Here is a 13713-nt window from a genome sequence, read left to right as displayed (position 1 = left end):
ATTTGACACAGTTAAAATAACACAGTAGCCCAAATGGATATATCCAGTCTCAGGAATATATTAGAAACAATGAGGTAGAAGAAGCCTGTCTACAAAAATGACTGAAAACTGTCTGAAAATTATAGAAATTAGTAATGAGGAGAAAAAAAGCAATGGAGCTTACCAAGAAAGTAGAAATGGCAAGGGGAGTGTCTAAGTTTTTTTGAAGAATGTGCATGTAGCAAAAATGAATATGTGAGACACTGCCAGAACAGATAGAGCAGGAAAGCAGGTTACGGAAAGACTCAAAGAGCATTCAGACAGAATACATTGAAATTACTAGTTATGTCTGGTGCTTCATTCTGAGTTGTTACATGATCTCATTAGTGTTTATTGATTTTCCATGATAATACTGCAACAAAGTAAATAGCTCTTTTGTTTTGTTGGTTTTCTTATTTCTGAATGACCAGAATGTCCTGTTAACATGGTTAACATAACAACTTCTTATGAATTTCAACAACAATTCTTAAATTCGGTTTTGACTAGCCCTATACAGCTCTAGTAGACACTTCAGTTACAAACTAATGGAATATAAAGGGATCCTAAGAGCTCAGCTTTTTCCCAGAGAACGGGGAGATCAGTTACAAGCCCGGAGAAGATCTCTAATGGGGTGTGGCACTATAAGAATGCATTGGCACGACAAGTCAAGATGCTACAGTGTTCTTGGTTAGCCCAAACTGCAGCAGCATGTGGTAAGCAGCAAACTTGACTAACGAAGGGATTGAGGTAAGTGAAGAGGGAGTAAACTAGGCCATGCCTTCTTCACAAGGCAGAATCAGTGATACATTACAATTTGTTATCTCAAATTGGCTAAGAGCCTCTCTCATGGATGATTATTGCTTTCAGATTAACCCAGAGGATGTCATACTTAAAGTAATTTTAACACATTTTTACTAGCTAAAGTCAATGAAACAATCCAAGAAACAAAATAAATTATGATTAGCTCCATTAATTTTAAAGGTAGATCATTAGAATGATCCTGATAATGAGATCATTTTGTTCACAAACTGTATTGCCACATTTGTAGATTCTTTCACTCTGTATAAATGGATAAAGTAGCCTTCCAACTAAAAAAAAATTTTGAATCAGACTAGTGTTTGTCAGGGTAGCAAATGTTTGGAACAGTGAATCACAGTAAGTCTTGTGATTAAAATAACTTGAAATTGTATTACATTATACTTTAAATGTTCCCATTGAAATTTTAGATAAGAGACACTATAAAAATACTTCAAGTATGAATTACTATTGTCTGTTGTATAGTACTAACATACATGGCCATACAAATCCTGCACATGGATAATAATGTACAAATAAAATTTTTATAATTGCAATTTTTTCAATAGCAAGCATACAGTGTTAACAAGAAGACTTCTAACTTCTTTATGCTAGTTACAAAAACTAGTGTCTTTCTTCAATAGAAGACAAAAGAAAAAGTGAAAAAATCAAATAAAACCTCTTAAGGCAAAATGCAATTGAAAATTGCTAAAGTAATTTTGATTAATTTAAAATAATTCCTAAAATAATATATACTTTCCTATGTGGGTCTATTAACATTGTTCCAAAATGTTTTAAAAATATCATCTTTCCTTAATTCAACCTCCCACCCAGTCCTATGAAAACACCAAGTCCAAAGTTAAACTATACTAAAAATTTTTGGTGAAATCACTCAGTTATTAGTTCCAAGTTACATTTCTCAAATATTTACTTGTGCACAAAGATAGCAACAGCAAAGTCTTCTGTGAATGGGGAAGAAAGGCAAATAATGGAAATTGTTCTTCCAAGAGATTTCCATCAGAAGATTTCTCTTTGAATCTTTGCAAAATAACTTAAAGAATCTACATGGATTTAACACAGTGCCAGACTACTTGAATTTGTACCTGGATCACCTCAATCATTGCCTACAGCTCTTCTGTTATTAAAAATGAGTCCTTTTCTTTGTCTAGTCCAAAATGTAAGCAATATTACATAGATTACTTCATAATACTAGTGCTTTTCAGTCTCTGAGTGAGCTGGGGAAATGAACTGCATGTTTGCTTTGATGATATGCAATCAAATGTTTTAGATTTTACACAAAGAACTGTGAAAGAGTCCTATAGTTCAAAATCATAGAAATATCTTCCTGGATTCTGGCATACTCATTTAAATGTGGTTTATCAGATGATGATCTGTGCTCTCAAACTAGACACCAGAGAGGTAATTTAACATACATTCCTTGACTGCCTCCAAATACAGAAGTTAAGTTGGACAAACACAAGATATGATATGGAAACAATATGGCAGGAGTAGTTACTGTGTGATCTGGCACCACATTCCTAAACTTCTCATTAATACGTGAAGCTGAAAAATTAAAATGTTTGCCATTAATTTTTGTTGTGCAATACCTGTAATTAGGAAAGCATAAACATAACATGACAACTTTAAAGAGATGATGAGTTTCCAGAAGATACTTCTACACAGAATTGACAATCACAACAAAAGAAGTTTTTTTTCTATTACTAAAAAAATATAGATCAATGGTCATTTATGTAATGTGCAACAAGGAATAATATGATATCCCAAATTTTCATTCTGACTGCTGTATCTATTTTGGGGTTGTGCATTTGAGGAAGGTGGGCTGAGTTTTTTACTGGGTTTTATTTCATTTTTTAACTACTTTTGCATTGCTGTCTAAAATTCTAAACTCAAACTAAAAATATTTGCTGACCTCTATGAAATACCTTTATCATGGTGTTCTGGTTCTAGTGATCAAGGTCCACTTCAGCTGCTTTTTACGTTTTTAAAATGTTTTTTTCTATCTATGTGGCATGAAGAATTACCATAGAATCGTAGAACCATTAAGGTTGGAAAAGATCTCCAAGATTGTTAAGTGCAATATTTGACCAAACACCACCATGTCAACTAAAGCATAACATTAAGTGTCTTTTCCAGTCGTTCCCTGAACACTTACAAGGATGGTGACTCCACCATCTCCTTAGGCAGCCTGTTCCAATGCTTAACTGCACTTCCAGCAAAATAAAATTCTACCTGATGTCCAACCTGAACCTCCCTTGGCACTGCTTGAGGCCATTTCCTCCTGTTCTGATTCTGGTTGTCTGGGGGAAGAGATCAACCCTCACCTGGCTACATCTTCCTTCCAGGCAGTTATACAGAGATATAAGGTCCCTACTAAGGTTCCTCTCCTCCAGGCTAAACAGCCCCAGGTCCCTCAGACACTCCTAGAAGGACTTGTTCTCCAGACCCCTCCCCAGAGCCTTGTTGCCCTTCTCTGGGCATTTTCCAGCACCTCCATGTCTTTCTTGCAGTGAAGGGCCTGGAACCGGACACAGGACTCGAGGTGTGAGCTCACCAGTGCCAAGTACAAGGGGACAATCCTTGCCCTGCTCCTGCTGGCCACACTAGTGCTGATCCAGGCCAGGATGCCATTGCCCTTCTTGGCCACCTGGGCACATGCTGGCTCATGTTCAGCTGCCAACCAGTGTCCCCAGGTCCTTTTCCTTTGGGTTGCTCTCCAGACACTGTTTCCTAAACCTGCAGCACTCCAGGATGCAGGACGCAGCACATCACCTTGTAGAATCTCACACAATTGGCCTTGGCCCATCAATCCAGCCTGTCCAGAACCCTCTGCAGAGCCTTTCTGCTCTCCAGCAGGTCAGCTTAGTGTCATCTGCAAATTTACTGAGGGTACCTTTGATTCCAGCCACCCTACCCCTGCCCCAAATCATGGATTAAGAGATTGCACAGGTCCAGCCCCAATACTGAGCTCTGGGGGACCCCACTAGTGACCAAGTGCCAACTGCATGGAGCACCATTCACTACTGCTCTGTGGGCCTGGCCATCCAGCCAGTTTTTAATCTACCAAAGAGTGCACTTGTCCAAGCCAGGTTCTCCAGGAGAATACTGTGGGAGGAAGTATCAAAGGTTTACTGAAGTCCAGGTAGACAACATCCACATCCTTTCCCTCATTCAGCAGGTGAGTCACTTGGTAATAAAATGAGATCACGTTGGTCAAAGTAGGACCTGCTTTTTTCGAAACCCATGCTGGCTGAGCCTGGTCCACTGACAAGAGAACTTTTTTTGAGATTAAAAGGTTAAACAAGAAGTAATACACCAGTGTAGGAGAGACAAGCTTTCACCCATCTTAAAAGAAAGATAAGTTAACTGAGAGCCTAATAAAATCCACGAGATGAGAGAAATTCCAAGTTAAGCAAGAAATTTGGTACTATTGTGCTAAAACATCCTTAGGAAGCTAAGATTGTTATGAGCTACAGCCACTTAAGCACGGTGAGGCTCAATAATGTCTGCTATATTCTGATTTTGAAACAGAATTTCTATAGAAGAGTATGCACCTAGGTTAACAGCAATATTTCTGACATTATGCCAGTTTCACTTGGCTGCAAATTTTTTGGTTTCTTGCCCACACTTCTTGTATTATATTACTGTATAGTAAAATAGTCGAAGCAGACACAGCATACATTTCATGTCATTAAAATGCAGGCCACAACTTTCTTTAAGTATATGAAAAAGCATGCATAACAGTAGTGGATTAGAGCATACAGGCCTTAAGGTCATTAATTGGTGGGAATGGTCTGCTGCAATATTAGCCTTACCTGAATCACTCCTTATTATAAAGCTATACTACTTTAAGCTCTTCCTCCCTTGCAATACAACCCACATGATTCAGTGTACTTGCTAGAATTTTCCATATTTTTTTCTTTACTAAGAAGATATGTGGCCAGACATATGAGGTAAGATACTTCTCATTTACTTCCACATATCTAGAGTTTAACTTTGTACTCAGCAAGTCACTCTAGCTTTTGTGTCTAGGCAATGGCGAACTATAAGTGCTTTTACAGTGATACTCAAGTAGCCTGTTTTTGAATTACGCTTCAAGAGGAGATTTCTTTCCATAAAACAATGCAAATGACTAACTCAGATGTGGACTTCCATAATTATCATATGGATACCATCACTGTTGTGCTAGTAGAAGACAAATGTTTTATATTCAAAATACAAGGGAATAAATTTCCACACCTGAATATATTAAGGATCAAAGCTGTTCAGGTCTGTCCAGTCCAGGTTCCAACCCAGCAGACATCTTGACAATATTAAAGAGCAACTAACTGCATAACTCTCTGAATGCAAGCTGGTTTAACACTTCACATTTGTGAATCTCAGGTCTAAGGCAAAGGACTTTGACAGCATATGGAACCGGAAAACATACTCTGACAGCTAGTTTGTTCCAAGAAGATCCATCAGTAGCTTATCATTGCCTGCAAGTAATAAGATCCTTACGAAGCATGATCAATAGTATATAAAAATGTTTGGGATTATACTGCAATCTCAGCATAAAAGCCATAGGTTTAATGTGAAGAGCTTATAATTTATTTGTATCTAGAATATTTAGAACTGTTGTTGCTTTGCATTTTCTCAAAGCTTAAGGTTTTGCTTCCAAGTCAGACTTGTAAGTAGATATAACATCAAAAAAATTGTTTCTTTATACTTTATAATTCCCACTTCTAAGTGGCTGCTGGTTACTTACTTTCTGGTGGATATGAATGTTTATCGCAAACAAAATTATTTTCTTATAGTTAGCATACTTCAACTACCTTAAATTAGAAAGCTAAAAAGGAAACAGTTGTAATTATAACACTGAAGACCTGAAAATCCAAAAGATAGAACAGAAATAGTATTGCTTAAACTTTTCATATGCAGCATCACTAAGCACAAGATAAATGAACCTTATTTCAATGGAGATGAAGGCAACAGGATGGTATCTTCTATGAGAACATTAAAAGACAATATTGACATCTACTTATTCAAATGAATTCAATCTGCTTTTGAATATTAGAAGGAATAAAATCTTGTAATTCCTGCTTCAATAGGGTTAAACTCAAAGCAATTGCCTAGAGTGTGATCTGTCTCTCCCTAGTTAAATGAAATTGCCAAAAGTAATGTAGCATGAGCTGTACCACACAGAGATCTAGGAAAGATACTGGCAGCCTAATGGGTCTGGTTACAGTTTCCTGATCTGGAACTGGCTAGTCTCAGGATAAGGTGTATCCACTCCAATTTAAATGCTGAAAAGCCCCTCTGTTCTAAAGATTTACTGACCTGATTTACTCTCACCACCTTCAGAGGATGTACCTGATGGAAAACATAATTATATATGTGGAGATTGTTTTCACATGGAGAATATTTGATCAGTATTATTTTTAGTATAAGATCAGAGTTTCAAGATCAACTAAATATAAACATACTTGTTTTGATTGATAATTTCCATTATCAACTTCCATTAATAATTTCCTTATTGACCAAGGAAGGAATGACTGTCAGTGTGCTGTATGAGAAACAATAGTCAGTTTGATAACCTTTTTACTGAATAGGGATGGAGTGAAATATCTTCAGTCACATTTTTTTGGTATTGGAAACTATGCTTTCTATTCACCTGAAAAAACCCTCTGTAATTTTAATGACAGAGAGAGAAACCCATACAGGCAAATTACATACACAGCTTATGTTTTGCTTGATGGAATCGTCGGAAAGACAAAAAAAAAAAAAAAATCTATGAGGTAGTGGCAAGAGGAGAATATTTGAAACTATAAAAACATTGAGCAGAAGTTTTTTTTCAATTTTTTTTAAAACCAGTTATGTACTTTGAGAATATTCCAAGCACTACATTAAAAAGCTCAACATCTATACATTATATTGAATAATCTGAACAAAGTGAACATAAACATACCCAAGAAATCCATTAGAACTACAACAAAAATAGGATAGCAAATTTGATATGCTCAATCAGACATCTAGGACTGGATTAATTACTACCATAAGACAGCATATAGAGAAAAGAAGATATAACCAATAAGTTTTATTATTTAAAAATTATACAGAGGCCAAAAAATGGAATATATAAAAAAAACCCTCAGCAGCACACCAGATACTTATTACATTTTTTTTTTTAAATAAGGTAACATGGTAAGACACCATGGAAAGCTATGAAGAGTTCAGTATAATACCTTTAACTTCTTATCCATATACTCTCATTTCCACAAAGCATGGTTTGTTGATTACATGTCTTTTGTCACTTACCTATTTTTTTTATTTTTTTTTAACTATAGCTCATTTTTATCATATTTAGTCTTAGTCATAGGCATGGTATTTAAAGCAGAAAAAAAATAAACAGAAAAAAGCTTTGCCTAAATTTATCTGTAGGCTGATTTTTTCCCCTCAAAGAGCAAAACATCTTTTCAGTATTTTCAACACTTAACACAGAAGAGTTTTGTAAAGTTATGCAGAAGAGTGTAGCTTGTGATACAAAAAGTAAGTTAATAAGAGTGCATTTTCTATTGTTGGTCCTATTGTTAACAAGGGTCTTAAGTGTTTTAATGTTTCTTGCACTATCAGTACTTGACTAATATGTTTATAAATATACACCAGCACCATTTTTATTAGCATATCATATTAATAATTAATGATTCTACGAAAGGTTCATCAACATTATAAGTATTTGAGAAGTACCAGAAAACAACTGGATGAGAAGCTGGATAAGCTTTATCTATTTCCACAGTAAACATACAATTTTAAAAATGTAATTATTTACTTTTATATATAACAAACTGTTGTCTCCATAAATAGTTCTTGCCTAAGTCAAAATTTTTAATGTAAGATTTTCCCAAGAAGAAAATACAAGAAACACAACATGCAGGAATACAATTTCCACATCTAGAAAAAGAGATACATGGACAGGAAGAAATAAAATATCTACCATAGCTGTCAAATATTCCACTTCAAAATCCAGTGGAATGGTTTCTAAAATCTAAATATGTTGATTTAAACTGAATTGTTTTTTACTGAATCACACTCTATCTTTATTCAAATTAATGTTTAATGTTGTACAAGCAAAGTTTTTAAAATAGAAACAGAATTTTAAGAATGCAAAAATTACTTCAATACAACCATTATTTTAACAGTTGACTTACCTAAACTTTTATTATTGTATTTTTTAGGTTTCATTCTATGGGCCCTCTTCAGCATTAGCTGTGCAGTAGAAATATCCTTAAAACCCCTAAGGGAAGAAAATAACTTACTAAATATTTCACATGTATTATGTTACACCAGCTGCATATTATTGTATGATACACTTTTCGAAAAGAATACTGGTGTGCAGTGCTGATCCATAGTATGAAACTCTCTGATTTACAGAGATAACTGCAATTCTTATCTTAACATTAAATTATTGCAACATATTAAGATAGTTTCCCAGACACTTACAAAAATAATTACAATAATTTTTACTTAGGTAGAAAACAGAGATTCTTCAAAAATGGAACTAAATAAAAGCAAGCAACAACAGACAACTATATTATTCTTGGAAGTCACTGTGTAAATAAAAGAGCTTAACATACCATTCTTCTGATATTTTCTCTTCTTTTTCAGACATAAATAAAAATTCTTTTTTTTCTTTCCAGTTAGAAAGCTCTGACATTGTTTCCCTCCCCAACCTGGAAAAAAAGTATAAGGGCAGTACTGAAAGGTAAGGAAATAAAAAAAGGTCTGGGGTTACACTATTTCACAGCCTTTGTTATTCTGCAACTTGTTTGTGCCTTTTAAAGGCACTTTTGAAGCTTGGAAATGATACAAAAAAAAATCCATTTTAATACTCCATGAAGGTTTTATCTTGGGGAGTAATAAAAGTCTGCCATCAATTTGAAATGTTTACATTTCAATTACTTGAAGCATATTTCAGTCCTTTCACAGAATGCAGCTGTTTAAGAAATCCCTTTTAATCTTTATCTAGTCTTAAAGATCTCTATTTCAACATCTATTTCATAACATATATGAAAAAATAGAAGTTTTATGATTTATAATCAAACCTAAATAAATAAAACTATACATACATATTCTTATACTTCTAACTATGGTGGTCAATGAAAAAATAACAACTGAATTTAATATATTTGGTTTCAGAAAGTAAATACATTTTAACTCCAGTAATATCACATTAACCAAAAATAGCAAAAATATCGGAAAACAGCCTCTTCCTCTCCTGTTTATTTTTTGTCAAATCCAAATGAACTAATTACAATTTAAAACATTATAAATAACTTACCTGCTATGAAAATGGATTTTTTTTGCTGAGTATGATTGTGGTCTGTTAGCACACTGCCAAACTTCTTGTGGTACTAATGGCAAACTATTTGATTGTCCACTGGAATCTGAAGGCCTAGAAATTTTCTAAGAGGAAGAAAAGGAACGCAGCTGATTGTCCCCACAAGTTTGAGTTTAAAATGTGCAGGAAAACCTGCATCAGGGTTTGCAGAGTTTATCACTATAACTGAAAGGATTCTTAATGGTGATATGCCCTTTATAGACCTTACTTTCAACTAGCTGAATAGGACAAAAAGGTGACTTTAGTTACACATAACATCCCCAAATATAATAAATTATTTATAAGACTCCTTTCTCTTAATTGTAGGAAACATTAGTAATACTATGCTTCTAATAAGAATACAAAACCCTACAAAAACAAAAAGCTAAAACTTCAAAGTTTATCAAATATCTAGCAGACATTACAGTTCAATGACCTTTAGTTTTTCTGAAAACATTCAGCTGTTGTCATATAATGCAGATCTTAGTATTTTTAAAGTAGTTTGTCAACTAGCAATTTTTAATCCAATGCCAAATGTGCAGATGAAGTACATCATCTTTTTTTCTGCTACTGTGAAGTAAAGTGTTGAAATAAATCCAAAATAAAGAAAAAAATAAGCAAATGAAGGAAAATCTAAAAGAAAAATTGCATCTGGAGATGAGGAGGAAGTCTGAAACTTCTAAAAGTAATTGTGTTTTTAAGTCACTAAATTGTCGTATTAATCACCTCAGAACAGCATATCCTTAAGATACTGACTTAAGACTGTATCTAAAGACTGAAGACTAAGTTGTTTCTGTGACATGTTACCTTTGGCCACTGCAACTGGTTTGAGAGCAGGAGTGTTTTTGAAGGGAAGCGGGTGGAATCTAGAGTTAGCCATTCCTTCTCTAATGCAGCCTGCATGAACGAGAAAAGTCAAATAGTGCACTGATAAAATCAGTTTAGTGATGATAACTCTTACAAAGTCTCTTTTAAATTTTCTTACATACTTAGTACATCTTTTCAAGTTGTATATCAGAACTGCCACCTGCAGAGCAATCACACTCACAGTACCTTAGGAGATGCTGTGCTGTACTGTTTTATTTTAAACAAATCAGATCAACAGTATTTGTGGGTTGAAGAGGTCCTTTTTGGGTTTTGGTTTTGCATAAGATGCAATCCTTCTTTCTCAAATTCCTGCTATTTTAATCCAGCATTGTTAGTAAATCCAAATTAGTATAAAAGACTGTCAAACTGAAAAAAATGGTGATATGCCCATTAAAGACCTTACTTTCAACTGACTTATTGGGACAAAAGGTGACTTCAGTTACACTTAACATTCCCAAATATAATAAATTATACATTTATAGGACTCCTTTCTCTTAATTGTAGGAAAAAAATCCCTATGATACTAAAAGGCATAAGGAACATGGAGAACTTTGTGTGCTGTTTTTGACTGAGTATTTTATGTTCAGATGTAGGTGCCTGATTCTGTCAAACTTGTTTTTGTTGAACTGAATTGGTGAGCAATATTCATGGAAATTTGAGGTTAAAAAAGTAAATTCTATATAATGCTATATGCTTCAATTATGCAGTTTTATTTCTGATGTAATGGATTAAATGGGAAACTAAAACAATGGTTGGAAGGATGAAGGGTGACAGAATTGCTAACTGGTGTCTGTAGCACTTTAAGGCAGAAGTCAGTTTTCTTTCATAAAAACAAACTCTAGACTTTGTTTCAAACCCAACCTTCATATGATTTGTTTTTCTTACAGGTTCTTGAGGTTTTTTTAACACATCTTTTTAATATATTCTGATAAGTGAGAGAATCAAATCACTCCCATACAGGAAGTAAATACCACTGAAGAACTTGGCTTGACTTACAGGGCTCAGTCATTCAGTTTCTTCTTACTTCAAGAGCCAAGAGCCTGGGGTTCATTCTTTTGAAAATGTCTCCTTTATAAAACTGCATTACCTTTTTCCCTTAATAAAATATTTTCAATTGTAGTGATTTCTGACCCTGAGAAATGTTCTTAAGTTTGGATACGTTCTGTGTAGTTCGAGTAAACAGGACGTTGTATGGCCTTAGATTGGTGAACAACATTTTCTAAGGCCTTTGAAATTTGGAGACATACAAGAATCATATTCCAGATATTTTGCAAAGTTAGTTCAGGTACTGGTCATATAGTTTGATGGCTCTAAGATCACTCTTCTTGCTTCCATTCTGACCAAGATTTGAAAAATAATGTCTGATTTTATTTTCATGTCTTAAAAGGGATTAAATCCTTCATCTGATTGATTCCCTGCTTCTGGAATTCCCTGTTATTTGATTACAGTATGTTTTGGGTTTCATTCCTTTATTTAATAAATATGGAAAAATTCTATGTCCTCATTATTAACAGATAACCATTCTTCCCCATCTCAACATTTTAAATAATGATAAATATATAACATCATCAATTTTATCCACACCTCCTCTCTTGGGTAGTTGTATATGTTAAGAAATCTATGTAAATAAACTGCAGAGGCATGCAACAAATAAAGGTATCACATTCTTTAACTTTTACAGTTATCTACAACCCACTAATTTATTTCTCCTCAGTGATGTATTTTACTCTTATGCTGATAACCACTGAGTGGTTGATTCACACAATTTTCATTTAAAAAAAAAATCCATTCCAGAAAGCAGACTGTAGTAAATCAAATCCCAAAGGTAATCAATTAAATATGTGACATTGGTACAATTTGAGCATAGGAGTCTGACAAGCTCATATCTCAGCAGAGCTACAACAATTGAAGTTTTACAATTGCCTGGGTGCTATGGGCAGAATGTTCAAAAAGAAAAGCTATGAGAAAGGTACAACATCTAAATAAAAACTTACAGCGAAAATAGATATTATTTCTACTTGTGCTCTTTAAATTTACTTCTCAATTGCACTATGCAAATCATATTTCTAATTTTTCAGATGAGAATTTTTCACTTACTTTTCATGAGTGGGCATACAATCCAATCAACAGCACTGGTATATACAGGTATATGAAAACAGCAAATTTTGGAAATTTTTATTCCTCCTCTATTTGTAAAAGAACCAATACTAGTGGGAGAGAGGTAGATCTCCACTTCTTGTACAATTTAAATGTCAATCAACTTAATCGGTGTGTACAATGACATGTTGATTATTTACATGAGCATTTAAATGTCTCACAGTAGCAGTGAATGTTATCCAAGCTCTAATATCAGATGTCAGACCAAGCCTCCATGCTGCCTAGCTGAATTTTTACCTCTCTAATAAAATAGTTTGCAAAAACAAAAAACAAACAAAAAAACCCAAAACAAACAAACAAACGCAACCGAAACCCAAAGTCAAAACCAAATAATCCTCCAAGAAAACAAGCAAAAGAACAAACCAAAACAAAAATGACCATGAGAAATAACCCTCCAAAGGTGTAGCACTCTTTCTGGAACAAGAATCACCTAGCAGTACAGGGATTGAATTCTTTTGCTTCATAGTTGTACCATAACCCAATTAAAGTTATTTACTCTTAATATTTATGTTGAAATTTTCTCACTAATATTTTCCTAGCCCAGTGTTTGCCACTTATTAACTTAGTATTACTAGTGGTTTTATTTTTTTGTAGCCTATAAAATGTATGTTAGTGTACTCAGTGTTGAAAAGAAATATCAGCAAAAATATAGAAGTATGAATCAAAGGTATAAATATGCATAAGAAGAAAAAAAAATAGACAACTGATCTACTATTAAGTCCATCTGTCACCCCTATAAATGTACAGCATATCATAAAAAAAATCACATTGATGTTTGCTTTGTTCACAAAAATAAAAATATAATTGATTTTCAAACACTCCCACTATGTTTTCTCTGGACATTTTCACACCACTAAGCTCAAGAAACCTCTGTCCACACCTTCCCTGTAAACAGGTCTAATGAAACGCTTATGACAGATTTACCAACACCTAAGGCTTAAAATTAGATCTGTTTGTACTGATATTGTTCACTAAGATTAAAAAACAACAATCTGAGATGAATTACAAAGCAAATAAAATTACAGTTTTTGATTGTATGGTTTACACAAACAGCTATAGGTATGCTATATTTGCATTTATTTCGAAAGGCAAATTAAGTAAATTCCTAAATACTGAGGTATACAACATGGCTTTACATATGTGTAAATCAGATACAGTTGATTTAACACCTATTAGTTTATCTGAAGATACTTTTTATGCTTTTGTATTCTCTACACTTTATTTCCAGTGTTTGTTTCAAAAAGTCAGTATTAATTACATTGTTTCAAGTTTCACAAACACACAAAACATATACAGACCTTTCTATTTTTTTGTTGCCCCTATTTTTTTGTTAACCAATTTGAAACAATTTTCTTTATTTTTAGCCACATTACAATTATCCATGATACCACTCTTCAGGAAGAAGAAGGAGATGTGAATCTATTTGATGCTCAAGTTTTCTTTCTGAATTTTAATAATGAAACTTCATATTATTAGCTATTTCTATTTATCCATTAGGATCA

The 13713-nt window shown here is 33.8% G+C and overlaps 1 protein-coding gene across 1 annotated transcript in view; it reads right to left on the bottom strand.

Moving 5' to 3' along the window:
• LRRIQ1 (leucine rich repeats and IQ motif containing 1) overlaps nucleotides 1-13713 on the bottom strand; it is a 104545-nt gene that overhangs the window by 41254 nt on the left and 49578 nt on the right. The window contains exons 18-21 of the mRNA XM_066319239.1: nucleotides 9995-10084; nucleotides 9149-9273; nucleotides 8445-8540; nucleotides 8019-8104 (exon numbers count right to left, since the gene is read on the bottom strand). Of these exons, the coding sequence (XP_066175336.1) occupies nucleotides 8019-8104; nucleotides 8445-8540; nucleotides 9149-9273; nucleotides 9995-10084 (397 nt within the window). The remainder of the gene's footprint in view (nucleotides 1-8018; nucleotides 8105-8444; nucleotides 8541-9148; nucleotides 9274-9994; nucleotides 10085-13713) is intronic.

The sequence above is a fragment of the Sylvia atricapilla genome, chromosome 5 (genome assembly GCF_009819655.1).
Source record: "Sylvia atricapilla isolate bSylAtr1 chromosome 5, bSylAtr1.pri, whole genome shotgun sequence".
Taxonomy (NCBI): Eukaryota; Metazoa; Chordata; class Aves; order Passeriformes; family Sylviidae; genus Sylvia; species Sylvia atricapilla.
The sequence above is the reverse complement of the archived record's forward strand: the minus strand, read 5'-3'. Positions and strand labels throughout refer to the sequence as shown.